This window comes from Symphalangus syndactylus, chromosome 3, assembly GCF_028878055.3.
Source record: "Symphalangus syndactylus isolate Jambi chromosome 3, NHGRI_mSymSyn1-v2.1_pri, whole genome shotgun sequence".
Classification (NCBI taxonomy): domain Eukaryota; kingdom Metazoa; phylum Chordata; class Mammalia; order Primates; family Hylobatidae; genus Symphalangus; species Symphalangus syndactylus.
The window spans coordinates 101,865,737-101,883,187 of NC_072425.2; the positions used below are offsets into that span (position 1 = coordinate 101,865,737).

The 17,451-nt window shown below is 35.3% G+C and overlaps 1 protein-coding gene across 3 annotated transcripts in view; it reads right to left on the minus strand.

Moving 5' to 3' along the window:
- Positions 1–245: 245 nt before the first annotated feature.
- Positions 246–17,451, minus strand: part of GLCCI1 (glucocorticoid induced 1) — a 127,129-nt gene continuing 109,923 nt past the window's right edge. For 2 of the 3 annotated variants that reach the window (XM_055272599.1, XM_055272600.2), the window contains exons 7-8: positions 4,297–4,417; positions 246–3,117 (exon numbers count right to left, since the gene is read on the minus strand). In XM_055272599.1, coding sequence (XP_055128574.1) covers positions 2,772–3,117; positions 4,297–4,417 — 467 coding nt within the window. In that variant the 3' untranslated portion in view covers positions 246–2,771. The remainder of the gene's footprint in view (positions 3,118–4,296; positions 4,418–17,451) is intronic. The other variant, XM_055272601.2, reaches the window with a different exon arrangement.

The window sequence follows — 17,451 nt, forward strand, 5'->3', positions numbered from 1 at the left end:
ACAGTACAAAGACTTGGAACTTAAGACCTCTAGCTTCTCACCTTGTGATGGAGAGTGAGTGTGTAAGTTAAATGCCAAGAGGAAGCCAGGTTGTAGAAATCTGATCCAGTTAGACACCCCACACCTCCAGAGATGCAGGTCAGGAACTCAATGAGAACAGAAAACTACCATTACCCTGAGCTGAATTTATCTCTGTCGGGTAACGAGCCAACAATCCCAGTCTTTCCAAAAACATGTGTGAACTATTCCAGTTTTACTAATAACTTTATTTAAATAAGACACAGGAACTTCTATACTGAAAAAATACAAAACAAAAGCCACACATTTCCTTGTGTAAAGCCATATTATATGGTAACTCAAATACTGTTCAGCGCAATGGCTAGAATTAAACAGTACAATTATATACAAAATTTAAACAATTTCTGACAAATTTCTACAGCTGGATGTAGGATACATTTGAGCTCAACAACTTCTGGGAAATTTACATGGCAAAGCGTAAGCTTTAACACATTTGGTTCAAAACTTTAATATATGCTAAGAACAAATGTACAACACAATTAATATTTAGTATCTCATGAGAAAATAAAAGCACGTCACTATAAATATCGTACATCAGATTTAATCACCAAAAAAGCATATTCAGTCCATTTTTCTGAAATTGATATTGATACTATTGCATTTTATTTGGACAAAAGCAGAGTGTAAGATCAACATATTATGTAATGCTAAACCAGATATCAGAAGTCAAATGGAGCTCATATTTATCTTACGGAACTAGTAATTTTCTCCCTTTAACCATAATCTACAAAATATAGTATTTTCATCAAGGCCTGAGATTATTAGGGTTAAAGGTATGTGCTGCTGAAAAGATTGTTTTAAAAGGTTCCCCTGTGAAATGACAAAAGTAAACTGAGTCCTTTTTTTCCATGACAGTCTCCTACAATATAACACTGACTAATTTAAAGGAGCCAGGATGCACCTTCAGGAGAAAATATTACGGCAAACTTTGGTGGAAAGAAGAGAATTGAGATCATGACAAAATAATGCACAGAATACACACACAAACATATACATATATATATCATTTCTTAAAAAAAAAATCAATGGTGTTGCTTTCTTCTCTATCACTCATCCTTCTTCAACCTTTTTAGAAAATAAAAGAAAAACTCAGGAATGAATGAAAGGAACTGAAACGTTCCTTTAAATGTAGGCACCTGGTTCCCCTAATTCTTAAGAAAATTGTGCCATACACTTTAGATGCAGATGAAACAACTCTAGATTTTATTGAACTGAAAGTAGTGGAATACAAATACAAAAACTTCGCTTTTGGATACTCTTTGTACTGAAGAAAATAATGAAAGTTAGGCTCTCCTATTGACCAATCAGGAATGCCTAGGGCTCTCTTCACACTTTGTGGAGAACTTGCGTCAAAAGTCTGCAAGTTCAAGGCTATTTTCTTGAGTTTATGCCCTACTTCACATGTCGCAAATTTCAAAACTACTCATGATTATGTATTATGAGAGGCTTAAATGAGATAGCTTCACACTATTGCTCTTGTAAGTCACCAAAAAACCTGCTTATGTTGCATCAATTCTGAGACCCAAGTATTCTATGTAAATGAAGATCATGCACCTAAACTGCTTGAGGAAAACAATAACCGAAAGTATGTCACTTTTTCACCTGCAAAATAATTTCCAAGGGAGAAACTAAACATAAATATGTCTTTAGATAAAATGGTTACAGTTATGACCCTGATGGCTAACATAAACAAAAAAATCTCAACCATTCCGTCAAACACTTCACTTATTTTGAAATTAACTCTAGACATTCTTGTCTTTAAATTTCATCACACACAATGTGGAATGTTTATGTACAGTCCAGTACTGAACACTTTATTTGCAACATTGTAACAGTCCTTTACTGAGCAACACCTGAACTTTTAAAAAAGCCACATGTACACATGTTGAAACAGTGAATGCAACAGTTGTTTTACTTGTAACCACATGACAAAGTGATGTCAAACACCACAGATTTTGCTGGTTCTCCTCACGTTCACCCATGTCCAGGATTATCATTCTCCTAGGATTGAATGCACTTCTTATTCTAAGAATGTGGAATGTAATGAGGAAAGAGAAATGCATAAAATAAGGAAAGGCAAAAGAGTGATGTTCCCTCTTTAGCTTTTTAGCTGTGAAATATTTAATATCCCAATATGATATACATTCCAAGTTACCTGAGTTTAGACTTCAACTGAAGTACCTGAAGCTAGGCCATAGGGTGGGCACTGTGCAACTGTTGTGGCCATTTTTTTTTTTTTTTTTTTTGCATTGTATGTATTACAGAAGTTAGAAACAAACACCTGGATCAATTGTAAACATAATCCTGAATTACAGTATTTTCCATAGGACAAAACACAGCAAGACATTTTCTATTTAGACAGGCAACTTTTTGATATAGAGCTTATTTATACTGAAGAATCTGGAAGAAAACACAGGACACGGTACTAATCTGTCAAACATACTATGAAATGCATAGTCTCCACTTAAAATGCTGAATGACACACACGTTTTGCAAGCATTACTGCTTTCCACAAAAACTGCTGGAATAGGAGTTCCGTCCCTGCCAAGATCAGTGTTTAAGAGATACTTTATGATGCTGATAAGTATTATTGGTGGTGGTGGTGTTCAGAAAGTTTGTCACTCATGCAGATAGATGTCTGAAATCTTGTTCCTAATCCACGGAACATAGGGTGGAGGCCAGCTCCCCCTTTTTTAGATGATCACATAGTTCTGAGCAGAGATGTGGTCCTCACCCTGCAGTTCCTGCAGGAGCTGCTGCTGCTGGGATGGCTGCTGGACAGAGGCCTCCATGGAGCCTGCTGTGCTGGTGTCATCGGAAAGAGACGTAAAGGAAACCCGGGATGAGAGCTGCTCGACGGTCAGAGTTGCCAAAGCTGAGCTCTGGCCAGAGTTAGGAGAGTTCTTGAGCATAAGGTCGGAAGCGGGTAAGAGGGGGCCTAGAAGTTTTACAGGACAGAAAGCTGATCCGGTTGGGATGAAATTAACCTTGTTTTTGTCAGGACATGAAAAGAGAGGGGCCGAGATAGGCTGACGAGACCTAAAACCATAAAACAAAATTAGATTTATAATCATGAACACAGAAAAAGTTAAGCATTTTCTGAATTAACTGGAGTTCTCTAAAACAGCTAAAATGTAAATGGCAGGAGATGGGTTAAGTGTATACAGAGGGGTAAACATCTTCCATAGCACAAGTCAGCTGGCAGACTATTCATGCACACAGCACTGAAGTGGTATTTGAGACAAAACGATTTTCAAAAGAACCAGGAAGACAAATATTTAGAGATGATTAGTTTGCTTTTAATCATTTAGGAAGGTGGAAAAGTCTTCTACATTATAATTGAAGATTATGCAAAGTTAGAATGACCTTTTCTGTTAAGAAAAAGTATACCGGAGGCAGGGGGCATTCGTCCATCACGTATTTAGTTTTAAACACTTTCTCCTTTTTTCTTTCTAGAAAGACTTACACTAGCACAGATGGGGGGTGGAGTGGGGAGGGGAGAGTTTCAATGGTCTCTCAAAAAGCCAGTCAATTCAGCAGAGGTTGGGTCCACAAGCCCTTCCTCTCCTCCCGTTCCCAGGAGCTACGCCATCAGCTCCTGCAAGATGGGTCCTTCTAGGTTGCAAGAGCACTGCACCCTCCACTAGGCACCTGCACTGGAACAAAGGCATGAGGGCATCCAAGAACCACATAGTCTTCTGGGCTACTCTGCCCAGTGTTTACAGCATGAACCTCTTTTTCTAATTTCATTTCTAACTTACATATATGAAAATTTCATTAAGAAAACAAACCCCTTGTGAACAGAAAACCTGAATAAGCAAGCTAGATGAGGCTACAGGGAAAGAGACTAATCTGGCTTGTGGAGTACACTGTCTTTAAGCTAGTCACACATGGATATTAACTTTGTTCCTAAAGTCTCTTTGTTACCATCTAAACTAAGAGTTCTTGAAATGACAATTCTGAATGATTAAAAATAGATTTTTCAGGTAGTAAGAATAAGTTTCCAAGTTTCCTTGTACTGGCTCATACATTTCCAACATACAGACTCCAATTCTCCTTCAGTAAGATCTCTCTTGCCTATTCAATTCTCTTTACATAATTTGCTCTTGAAACACATTATCAGCTGGATAGAGTAGTTGATTCATATGTAATCAACTGGTCTCAGTAAAAAGCTTTACAGCTTTGCAGATCCCAGCTGACAGAAAAGACATTACTTACGCCATTTCCTCAAAGACCTTCACTCGCTCACATCCCTCGGGGGGCTCCCGTTTGAACATGTAGCTGTTGTTTGGTTTGGGAGATGAAGCATACTTGGGTAACGGTGAGCTACTCCCACTGTCTGTAAATTTAAAGCAGTTATATTAACTAGTGATTGAAAGCTCTTTTAAATTTGATTTCCAAACAAACAGCCTTTTGCACAATTTATCCACTACTGCCCCTATGCTTTGACCAGTCTCCTTTATTGCAAAGCTATTTCTTATACCCTGTGTAGTACATTTCTTCTAAATAAAAACTTCAATGCAACAGTAATCTGCCACACCATAGAACATAAAAAGGACATTTTGGTCCAGAAAACTGCATTTTGAATACAACAGAGCTGTAATCCTGAAAACAAATACGTTATTTATTATGTATTTCAAGAATGCAAATGATGGGGCAATGTGCTTAAGTCATACAGAAGAATAAAACAGATTATACTGGTACAGGGTTCTCTACATGCCTTCTCACTGCCCAACCAATTTAACAAAAATGAATAATATTCTTTACAAAAGTTCTTAGCAGAAATGTTATTTTTGCTAAATATCATGAATAACACGTACACAGGGAAAAAAAACAAGTTTATAAAATGTCTCTTTCTACCTACCTAATATAAAAAACAAAATTTGCTCAGAATTTTACCTTTAAAATGTTTATAATAAAAGGGCTTTTTCAGCAGAATTGGTATTTTTGCTACTAGAAGACATGCAAAATCTCCAAACATCTCTACCTAACACGTTTTCCTCATATTTTTGGCCAAGAAGAAAATGGTCTATTCATGAAAAGCCATAAAACCCATATGCAATTTCTCCCTTTCCTACCTGGCAAGAGATTTTGGAAATTCAAATCCACTAAAATGTGTCATTATTTTTGTAAGATGCCAAGTTGTAAAGTCAGTAACATGTTTGTATACAATAGTCCTATTTAAACAAATTCTGACTTAATGCAAACCTATCCCCACTGCTAAAATACTAAGCACATGATCTACTGAAATGTATTATTTTCATCTATTTGAAAGATAGCAACAGTATCATAATTATGTTCATCACAATTTTGATAAGTTGCTTTAGTTTAGAATATAGAACACAGTCCAGTATTCAAAATATGAGTAATAAGAATGTTTTATCATCATTAATGAAGTTATAATACATGCTTAGGAAGAAGACCCTTGATGCACACTAATACTTGTTAGTCTTGTGAATGCAGATTTATGCTTATATTTGAACGTGGCTATATCTTCGGCTGGGAAACCACTGTCTGCAAAATAATAAGATTACACTATTGGGAAAGCTAGAAAACCACACAGTTTCTCTATCATTATTATGTATGATCCTACAGAGTAGGTACCAAACAGCCTCTTGGAAAAAATTAAGTCTTAGAATGAAATTTGGTTTCTTCATATACCATTCAGATTTGAGAATTTTCTTAAGTTTAATATTTAACCTATATCTTACATGAACAAATGGGAGGAAGGGGGAGGAACAGGATTGTCTCAGGTTGATACAAAGCATAATTAGCCTGATTGGAGGTCTGAATTTGCTGCCCTATTTAAGCTAGGCTAGACAAGACTGGTCCACGATCAAAACAAAAAACAAGCAAACAAACCAAACATCTGATGAGAATAAGGCCTCAAATTTGGTGTAATATAAAAAAATATGGCTTGACCTTACCTTACTATGCAAACAGCAACAAACCAGGCAAAGGAAATATATGAGATCAAAAATACAAGTAAGTAGAGAGGATGGACATCCCATTCTTCATGATGTCCATATTTCACACTACATATGTGTATCAAAACATCTCATGTACCCTATAAATATATACACCTATGTATCCACAGAAATTTTTTAAAAAATACAAGTAGATATGGCATGAGATGCCTCCATGGAGATTACTGCTGGACACAACTTAGCCTACACTGCACAAGCAGCATCAGCCTCAAACCCCACAGGCTTGATGCCATTAGCAGTCATGTCAGTAGTTAAGGATCCACCCTATTATCACGTAAGAAAAGTCATCTTGGCCACAGTTAGTCTTCTGTGTTCTTTTTCTTACTACATCATCAGGCCTACCACATTCTTTCTCCCACTATTTTACTGATGGTTTCAAAGGGCTTTCTCATAACTGAAGGCTAGATGTGAGTCGGCTAATCTATCTGCAAAACTGATTATCTTCCTGTTAACAATCTAGAATGAAGTAATTTTTCTTCTTAAAATATTTCTAATTTCAGAGGCTGTAAGTGCATTTTTTAACGGAGTTTTACCCTCTTAAACATTATTCTGCCTTTTTTGGGGGTATTAATATTAAGTAAACAAATATACTGCTATCCTAGACAGACAGTATTCAGTGTTATTATATCTGTCTTTTCAATAAAAATTGCTTTTTTAGTTGAATATGTATTTAATGTTAAGTGGTCTGGAAAGGCAAAGCTTGAAAGAAAAAAATTTTGAGACTATAAACAAGTATTTGCTAAATCTGGAGTTTTTTCTTCAGGTTAAGTATGCAATCAGAGGGTCTGTAAATAGGGGTCAGGGAATGGAGACATCTAGTCTGTGGCTTTAGCTCTTGTTGTATAGTTCTATGTTACCTGGAATACAATCATCTCTCTGGATTTCTATATAATTAAAGGAATTGCCATTCATAAACTCTAAAATTCTGTGATTTTTCTTTAATAGTTCTAACATACAAAGAAGACATATTTTACATATATATTTTTTCTTGCCTTACAAAGTGGCATGCTTTAAAAACAATCCATATGACCAACCTATGCTACTCATTCCAGACCTGAATGTATAAACTATTACTATTCATTTAAAACTCTGTGTTGAATTTAATAGCCACATTTCAATAACAGAACATTATAAATATAAATATGCCTGCTCGGGAGATTCAAGATGAGAAGTCTCATGGTAATCTTAATTCAGTCTCTCTTGTTTACCAGTAATGGTAAGTTTTCTCATTCTGGTATCCCGGAGAATAATATAGAATCATAACTAGAAATACAGTTGAGATTAGGTTAAATGTTACTTTATGACTTTTAACATCATAGCTAATGTCAATAAAATTAAATGCGGTGAATATAATTATTTACATCTTTCTGCATTCACAAGTCTCATTTTTAAATATTTATAACACTCAACTCTGAAAATCAATATGGAAAAATGTGATTGCTGTTTTATAATAGATCATACATATGCATTTGTATCATATTTACCATTAAAATATGAGTAGCTTATCAAATACTTTTAAACATATGATAATAAATTAAAGCTTGGAAAAATTAGAGAAGTTATTAAAGTTTGGAATTTCATATAGAAACAATATTCATTAAACTACATGTACTTGTATAGCTTCAGTTTTCTGAATTTCTTCTGACTTTTATTATATCTGGTATATTGTGGGGCCCACAATTCTTGTATAAAAAATTATACATTTGATCATACCACTGCACTTCAGCCTGGGTGACAGTGAGACCCTGTCTCAAAAATATATATATCACATATATAAAGGTTGATTCATTTATGCAGGTAGTATGTAAAATCTCTGCCATGGTTCTATTCTAGCCCTAAGTCTATAAATGTGTTTTATCTCTATCACATTACTTTATTAAATTAAGTAAAATTGATTCTAAAACAAGCAATAATAGAATAGTGGTTCTTCACCAGAGTTTTCTTTCACATTAGACTTATCAGATGTTTTAAAAAGATCAATGTCTAGACCTCATTCCTGAAAGACTCTGATTTAATTAGTCTGGGGAGGAGCCAAGTATAGCCTTGGGGTGGGGAGGTGGGGGTAAATCTCCCAAGTGCACCTGAAGCACAGCCATATCTGAGAACCAATCATGAAATGGTTAAGAACATTGGTTTGGAGTGAGGCCACTTGACTTCTTCCTAGGCCTAGATGCATGGCATAGGGTAAGTCTGAGCCCTCTGTTTTTTGATCTATAAAATAGAAAATACCACTGACATGACAGCTGTGAAAAATGTATGTAAAAGGATTAGGACAAGGGCTGGGTGAGGTGGCTCACCCCTGTAATTGCAACATTTTAGGGAGGCTGAGGCAGGAGGATCACTTGAGGCCAGGAGTTCGAGACCACCTGGCCAACATGGTGAAACCCTCTCTACAAAAAAAAAAAAAAAAAAAAAAACCCAAAACCAAAAAACAAAAAAAGGATTAGGATAGTGCCTGAAACACAGTAAGCTCTGAATATTATTATTATAGTAAAAAGTAACACATCATTTCTAATTTGAAAATTAAAAATGATGAACCATTCAAAAATTAAGTGCCTATTCTGCTCCCTCTTGAAGAAGAGAGTAAAGGAAATGTTTTTAATAGATTTGTGTACTCAGGTACATACAGATACAATTTTATTTCTGAGACAGAGGCAGAATAATATCTGGAGTACCAGGTTGTCCAGGTTTATAACTGCCTGACAGGAACTCTGCCAGTTCATGATGGCATCCTTTAGTGTAAACAGATCTATCATCCTGAAATTAAAATCAATGCCTAAAGCATGCAGATTCTATAGACTACTATGCAAAGAAAATACTTTTATAGTATATGCAGCAATAACCAGTAGAATGTAATTCTTATTCTATCTATCTTTCCCAGGTAGTTAACTGACTAGGAAAGTGAGTACACTGCTCAACCAACACTTTACTCAATGACATACTAAAGCATAAAATTGGCCGAGAGAATTAAATTAGAAATATGATTGACTAAATAGTACTTAAAATTACTACTCTAGTGTTAAAATATACTTATTTTACTTCAGGAAATGAAATTATCAACTATAATGGGGTTCGAAGGCCTAATGAAATCAGGAGAAACACACAATTGTGTATCATTTCTTGGCAATAAACTTTAAGAATCAGGTTGTATTACCAATTGTATTAAAAAGCCTGTATTTTCAGTTAACTCCAAGACCAACTTGGAAACTTACAAGTAAGGAGAATATTTAGCTTTTACAAAGAGCTTTTAAGGTTTTTCTAAAATTCAAAGTCAACACGTTGTGAGAATACCAAAGAATTGTAATGAACCAAGACATCAGCTATATGTAAGATCTCCTTTAGATCAGCATTCAGCAAAGAGTACAGGGGAAAAATGACATCAGAACCTTTTATTACTTATATTTATGAACTTTGTTTCAAATCAGATTGATTTTTTAATAACCGGGACTCAACTTACATTCCAAGGCCCATTAATTAAATATTTATTATATGTAGGAGGTATTTTATAGTTTGTAATCACTTCTCATTCCATAAGTATGAATTAAATTGATACCAACTTACAAATTAAGCCAAAAAGTTACTCTTTTGTTTTTGTGTACTCAAAATAAGTACAGTGCTTCTTCCACAACATAATCTTGATATGCAGAACAACAGTGCTAATCATTATTGTTGATATGCTAACTACTCACTCTAAATCTGATATGACAATTAAAAATGAAAACAAGTCACTTTTAATCTGATATGACAGTTAAAACTGAAAACGGTCCTCAAACCAATTTATAGACTAAAATAATGATTATAAATCTTAATGGTAAAACTAAAAACAAATTGGATTACACAAAATATTTTGTATCTTGTGCAAAAGTGGTATCTGAAGAAAATCACTATAATACAATCTTAATTTTTATATTGTCAAGTTTATTAAATGGCAAAATTTCCAGGAACATCAGTTTAAAAAAAAAAAAACTGAAACACATTGTTCATGTTAAACTGCTCCTAAGGTATCCTACAACTGTGGTCTCCCAATAAGAGAGGCATGAAACAATCTGCTGACATGTGGGGAAAAAAAAAAAAATCAGTGCATTATACATATTTACCTTTTATCTTTAAAAACAAGTAAACTTTACTAACATTTAGGGAAAAAACATTGGAACTTCTAATAAAAATTTCACTACAATTTTAAATATTCACTTAAATGTTTACTAAGCATTTACTATGTTCAAAAGAGAAGGCAAAGAAAAATGCAATCAATGTTGTCAGCACAACATTAGAGAAAATTTAGCATTTCCTCTTTTTAAAAAAATTCTTGCTAAAGGGAAATGGTATTATAATGTCTTTAGGCAGAAACCAACATGGAATCTTAAACATCATTATAGTCACCTTAAAGTCTATTCCATCTCCAATATTTAGTACCTTATTAATGATGGTAATCATTTCCACATCTCCCATGCTGGAACTTCATAAGAACTTTGCTGTTATCCTGATCTCCTCCTCCTCCCCCACTTCATACATCTAACTGGCCACCAAATGCTGTTGACTCTTCTTCAGCCCCTTTCCTCCAGTTCCTCTGACCTTGCTATGTCTCCTCATCTTTGCCCTATACCTGTGGTCTCCCAACTAAGAGGCATGAAACAATCTGCTGACATGTAGGAAAAAATAGAGCAAGTAAATATATTTATTTCTACATTTATACATACTTTTAATCTTTTAAAACAAGTAAACTTTAACAGTTTGTAGAATGAATTATATACATATATCACCTAGAAATATATAAACTTTTATTAGGGGTACAGATTCAAAATTGCTGACAAGGGTGTGGAATAAATAAAGTTTGAAAATCACAAGACTAGACTATTAACATGGCTACTTATCTTGTCCTCCTACTGCCTCTACTTCTGTGTCAACGTGAGTTATAGTTCTTAAATGTGAAGCTGGTCCTATACTTTAGCTGACAAAAGATCTTTCCTTGGCTTTTCTTTCTCTTAGCAAAGCTTACAAGGACCCTTATGAAATAGTGGCCTTTTTTTTTTTTAAGACAGAGTCTCGCACTGTCGCCCAGGCTGGAGTGCAGTGGTGTGATCTCAGTTCATGCCATTCTCCTGCCTCAGCCTCCCAAGTAGCTGGGACTACAGGCGCCCGCCACCACGCCCGGCTCATTTTTTGTATTTTTAGTAGAGACGGGGTTTCACTGTGTTAGCCAGGATGGTCTCGATTTCCTGACCTCGTGATCCGCCTGCCTTGGCCTCCCAAAGTGCTGGGATTACACGCGTGAGCCACAGAGCCCGGCCTAAATAGTGGACTTTCTAACTCTCCAGTCTCACTGTTTTCTACTCCCCACCATTCAATTTCTTACTGTTCTCTACACACTGGGCCCTTTCACAGCTGAATGCCCATATAAAGACCATTCCTTCTGCAAAGGCAGCAAGATGTAATCAGGTTCCTACAGAATATCTTTGTTGGCATGTAGATGCCATGGAAGTTAGCTAGGTTACTTAATTTCTCTAAGCCTCAGATTCTGGGACCTTTAAATAATGACAATGTCACCTACCTATAGTATAGGACTGTGGTAATATTGGAAATAATAAAAAATAAAATCACCTGAGCATATTTAATAATCATAGCAATTCTATGAGGCAGCTGTCCCCCATTTATAGGTGAGGAGATACAGATAGATTGAGTAGCTTGTCCAAGGGCACAAAATTAAGTGGCAGAGCAGGGCTTCAACCTGGCTGCCCCAGAGTCAATGTTCATTATTGTTATGCTATCTGTTTCACTAAGTTTGGATCTATCTCAACTCCAGTGTCTTTATTAGAGATGTGAGGAGGTGACTAGATGATCAAGTTCCTTCCAATCTAACATTGTTTCTAATTAAAGGCTTATGGCTCAGGCAAGAGCTTCATTGGGTCTGCCTTCTGTCAGTGTCACAAGCAGCTAGTGTAAGGAGTGGTCCCCTATAAGTTGATACTTCTTCTCAGAGGAACACAAAAGATAATGGGGGAGGAAAAATCCAACAGATTCCCTTTTCCTTGAACCTAGTTGACATCCTATTATTTTCCACCCAGTTACTATCAGAGTTTACTGGATACCAGCATGACCAACAGCAAGAAGGGGAAGTTTTGGCAGTTACTTCCTTTCCCCTTATTTCAACAGCAAATTTGAACTTCATGGCCTTTTTCCCACCAAAAGCCTATCACTAAATTTAGCATAATCTTACTTTAATTATTCTTGGTTTTTATTTTTATGAAGAGTATCACACATTCTTCATGAACATTAAAAGCCTAACATAAAATTTAACAATTCAAAGAAAACACGTTTTTAACATAGCTATAAAAATATATCCATTAAAAAATGGACATATCATGAACAAAGGTCTTAATATTAAAAAAAAATCTCCATTAAGCACTACACTATGCTAGGCACTAGTTTATTTACTGACAGTAAAGCACTGACCAAAATATGGTCATTTACTCTTGTTGGAGCTAACATCATGGTAAATAGACAAACGATTAAGTGAAATATATATGCAGGTATGTTAAAAATTTTTGATTTGCTTATATTCTAAACTGAGCAATAATGGCTAAAACTGAGTTGTATACTTAAGTAGTTTTGAATTATGAATAACTCATAGACAGCTATCACAGTATCTGCCATTGGTACAATTGTTAACATTTTCAGAAAGAAGGGACAAGAGCATTTACTGGGATACTTATTTTGTGCTGTTAGACACTGGAATGTATGTATCTTAAGATGCTTTCTTGAAAGACAGGTAAGATGACCTTAGGGACATAATTCTAGAATAGATCAATTTTAACCCATAGACTAACTCCTTTGTTGGAATAATATCTTTATATGCTGTAATTTTTACCACCAAAAGGTTCTTCTAGGATAATAAGCATCCTAGAACCATATAAAGAGAATATTTTGATAAACACATCCAGGTTCAAAAGCAGTGATTTTTCAAGATGTGGTAGCTCTAAGTAGTATACCCATCATATCTGCTTTTACAATATAAACCCCCAAAAGTGCCATAAAATCTTGGCTGATTATCTAAAAAATAGAGGGTTAAAGCATAGTAAGGGCGTAGGTCAAAAAAAGGTCAAGAAATAGAGCCCTAGAGATAAATACAAGTATGTTAAAATATATGTATAAAGGAATAGGAAGATGCCAAAAGCAGTCTGTTTCAAAAGTCTGCCTAGGGTCAACCCTAGACCCTGAAAAGACAAAATAATACTTTTGATTTTTTTCTCCTAAGACCAAGGGAGGCTCAGTCCTAACACTAAAAGTTTAGCAATACGAATATTTATGAGTTAAATCACAGAATGAGTTAAATAGGCTTATATGCATTGGCTTGGGAAACTCTATCCACATAGTGTACACTGTTCCTTCGGGAAAATATAGCTTAAATTACAAGTAATCAATTTGGGGACTCTTGGAATACAACTCTACTCAGTAGTTGGCCTGAATAAAATGATTCCATTTATTTTATGATTACAAAAATCAATGTTTCCACAATATCCTGCAAAATTGCAGAATTTTATAACAACTGCATAAGTGAACCGTGCCAAAGATCAATGATAAGTAGCTGACTGAAGTCTACATTTTGTGGCTTGCCCAGTACCAGTTTGGCTACCATCAAGCAATGCTGGCAGAGCTGCTTAAGAAACTAATATTCTGACACTGCCATCTGTATTATATAAATGGCTATTTTTGTTCCTTGCATTTTATTTTGGGTATGATAATGTGGAAGAATGTAAGCTACCTCTTAGGGTACATTCTGATGATGTCAAGATGAGTGCTCTTATTCTGGATCTCTGAATTCTCCACACAGAGAAGAGCAGCAGTAGTTCCTATGGCTATTAGTTAGCCTGGAAACTTTACACATGTGACCAGTGTGACCAAGTTGCCTTCAGTCTAGGTCACTGGAAAAATCTAGTAAAAAATCAAAACAAAACACCAAAAACCTATTCACTTGAAACAAGTCTCTCAATAGTTGAAACTTTCTTGACAGAGTGTTTTTGTCCTGGCATTACAATCCATACAAGCAAAGAAAAACACCAATGTGTGATGCACACTGATAATACAAAATTATTTTACAGGTCTCAAATTATACGTAATTCATAGCGAATAGATGTTAGGAACACACAAAAATAATGTTAGCAAAGTCAGAAAAAGAATACGTATATAAAATGAATACTAGAAAAATAATCAGCTCACCAGCACATCCCTCATTAGGGCAGCTATTCACTGCAGCATCCCTCTCCCCTCCATGTCTATCCAGGCTCCTACAGATGTCTGAACTATTTACCACAGAACAAATCTCTCTACAGCAACTGCAGAATATGTAGGTACTCCAAATCCACCCTAGCTGACTTCAAAATTATAGAATTCATTCTGTTTTCATAATGATGAAAAGCTCTAGGAAAGCTATACAGCTTCCTTTTATGTCTTTAATAAAGCACCAATTTATGATTTATTGTAGAAAACATACATTATAGGAAAGAATTAGTATCTTTTTTTGAGATGGAGTCTTGCTCTGTTGCCCAGGCTGGAATGCAGTGACATGATCTCGGCTTGCTGCAACCTCCACCTCCCAAGTTCAAGTGATCCTCTTGTTTCAGCCTCCTAATTTAGCTGAGACTGCAGCTGCATGCCACGACACCTGGCTAACTTTTTGTATTTTTTGTAGAGATGGGGTTTCACTATGTTGGCCAGGCTGGTCTTTAACTCCTGACCTCAAGTGAGCTGCCTGCCTTGACCTCCCAAAATGCTGGGATCACAGAAATAATTAGTATATTTAAAAATAGCAAAACTCAGAGTTTGGGCTTTACATAAAGAAGAAATGAGTCAGAAACTAGTTTGAATGACATAACATACATTAGTTGCAGAAACTGTAAAATTTCTGGACAATTCCCTCCTTTATACTTTAGTACTCTAAACATCACTGTATAATAGTGTATTATTTGTTTACATTCCTAATTACTCCCTACTACACTTTAAATTCCTTAAAGACAGATAGATATCACATCTTATTCATCTCTATTTCTCCACTCTCTAGTACAATATCTGACATACAATAAATGCTCAACAAGTGTTCCTTAAATAAACTAGAAGTATAACCTCAGTTGAAATACATAAACCTCAACTCCCAATTCTAACATACCTATGTGTGCACAGTTACATATATAAAAGGGATAGGTGCTATTTGAATTTTCTCTTTATAAAGATGGTATTTGATTTGTTTGAGAACTAGAAACCTTGTATTGCATAACAGAGGGCTACACAGTTTTCCAGGGAGTAGTAACAGCAACTTGATCTTAATCACAAAGTAATGCCTCTCAGCTAAATATGGTAGATATTATGAGACTGATGCCATGGGGCTTTAATTCTCAAACTGAGGTGATCTTGTAGAAAACAGAGAAATGTCTTAAATAATTCTGAAACCCATTCTATAAGTTCTAAAGAGATTTTTAAAAATCACTATTAAGCAACATTCATCACCACTAATTGTTTGCCATGTGCCAATAAGTTGTGCTAAGCATTTTGCTGTATCTCATGCAATCGCAATGATATGAGGAAGGTATTATTACCCTATTTTACCAAGAAATATTTTTTAACTATTAGGAAAAAACCTTAGCCTTAGAGATGATCTGAACCAATGTTCTCATTTTAAAAACATATTAAAAAAACAAGAGGATGAGTATAAAGAACTTAGTGTTATGCAGGCAGATATCTGCTATGTAAGAACAAAAGGGCACAGAGGAAAATATACCAACAAAGGCAAACTTAGGAAAAGGTCTAATCTGTCTAAGAAATGGTCAGAATTCATCTTATTAGATAATTGACACAAACTAGGCTAGGGAAGGAGGTTTTGACTAAGCTGTGTATTAAATAACTGATATTTTTTCCTGAAAGGATTAGGGAAACGAACAGGTGATAATAAAGGTGACTATTTTTATAGCAGCAGCTACCATTCATTAAATCCTTGAGAATTAATGCAGGTTTTATGTCCAAAACTACACAGGATTCAAAAGCATTCCTATGGTCCCAAAGCCAGTGCTATTCTTAACTTCTATGTTATAATGTCTCCTGCAAAAGACCCTGGCAGGAGAGTGACATGATTATACCTTCTCATAATAAAACTGATTATACATCTTTAGGAAAAAGAGCTATTATATATTAAAGAACATGCAATGTTTGAAACTTATGATGTAAGTGAAGACCTGTGAACTACAGAAACCACTATTCACTGGGAGGCCCTGAAGGCAATCCCACAACCAGTTAACCAAAATGGAACTCATCTACACATCTTCTCAATACATTTACTTTTTGGTTCAGATCTCTCAATTATCCACAGTATTAAAGAAAACAGAACTCCAGAATTAATTGTCTAGCTGTACTGCCACCATTATTTCTACTTTTCATTTTTACCCCAGTTACAAGTGTTAAGTAGCAAAAGTGGCCAACCTGAACTGTACTTAATAACAAAGAATATGAGTTTGGAATCAAGACAGACTGGTTTCTCCATTTACCACCTACACAACCTAAAACAAGTTACTATTATTTATCATTTCCATTTACCTTCAAAACAAACACTCCTACTGGAAGCAAGATGTTTTATTGTGAAACATCCACATTAAAAGGTTGTGAGGAAGTGATTAAAGGTGTTTATTCTCGCAGGATGCTTCAGTGAAATGAAAATTTCCTAGTCTGACATTTTAAGAAATGGAGACTTCCCACGTGAAGCCAAGAGACACCTGGTACTATATTCAATATATCCTTAACGAAGGAAGGGGGTCCACAAGGCCTTCAATAATGAAAGAGTCAACAAGAAAGGGGAGAACTGTTAAGATCTACCCACATATAAAAGCAAAGTCCAAAGTAGCTTCCATTTAACATCTTAGAAGAGTTAGGTATAATGATAAGTAAAAGAAGTCAGACACAAAGAATATATACCACATTATTCAATTTCTATGAAGTCGAGTAACAGGGGAAACTAAATTATAGTGATGGAAGTCAGCAAAGTGGTTACTTTCAAGTGGAGAGAGGAAGGATACTATTTGGGAAGAGGTGCAAGGGAGCCTTGTGGGATAATAAAAATCTTCTGTATCTACACTTGATCTAGGTAGTGGTTTCAGGAGCACACACATATGTAAAAATTCATTTGGCTGAGCACTTATGATCTGGGCATTTTACATACAACAATACATCAATCATAGGGGATGGGGTCAATTCAGAACAAGGACCATAAAACTCCTGCAAGATTTTATAAACCGTCTAACTTTGTATAGTTTCACAATTTTGTTGCCATTGACCTATTTCTCTGTGGTGACAAGCAGTAAATTTGTTATAAACATAAGTTCAGTGTTTCTTTGTAAGCAGCTAGGAA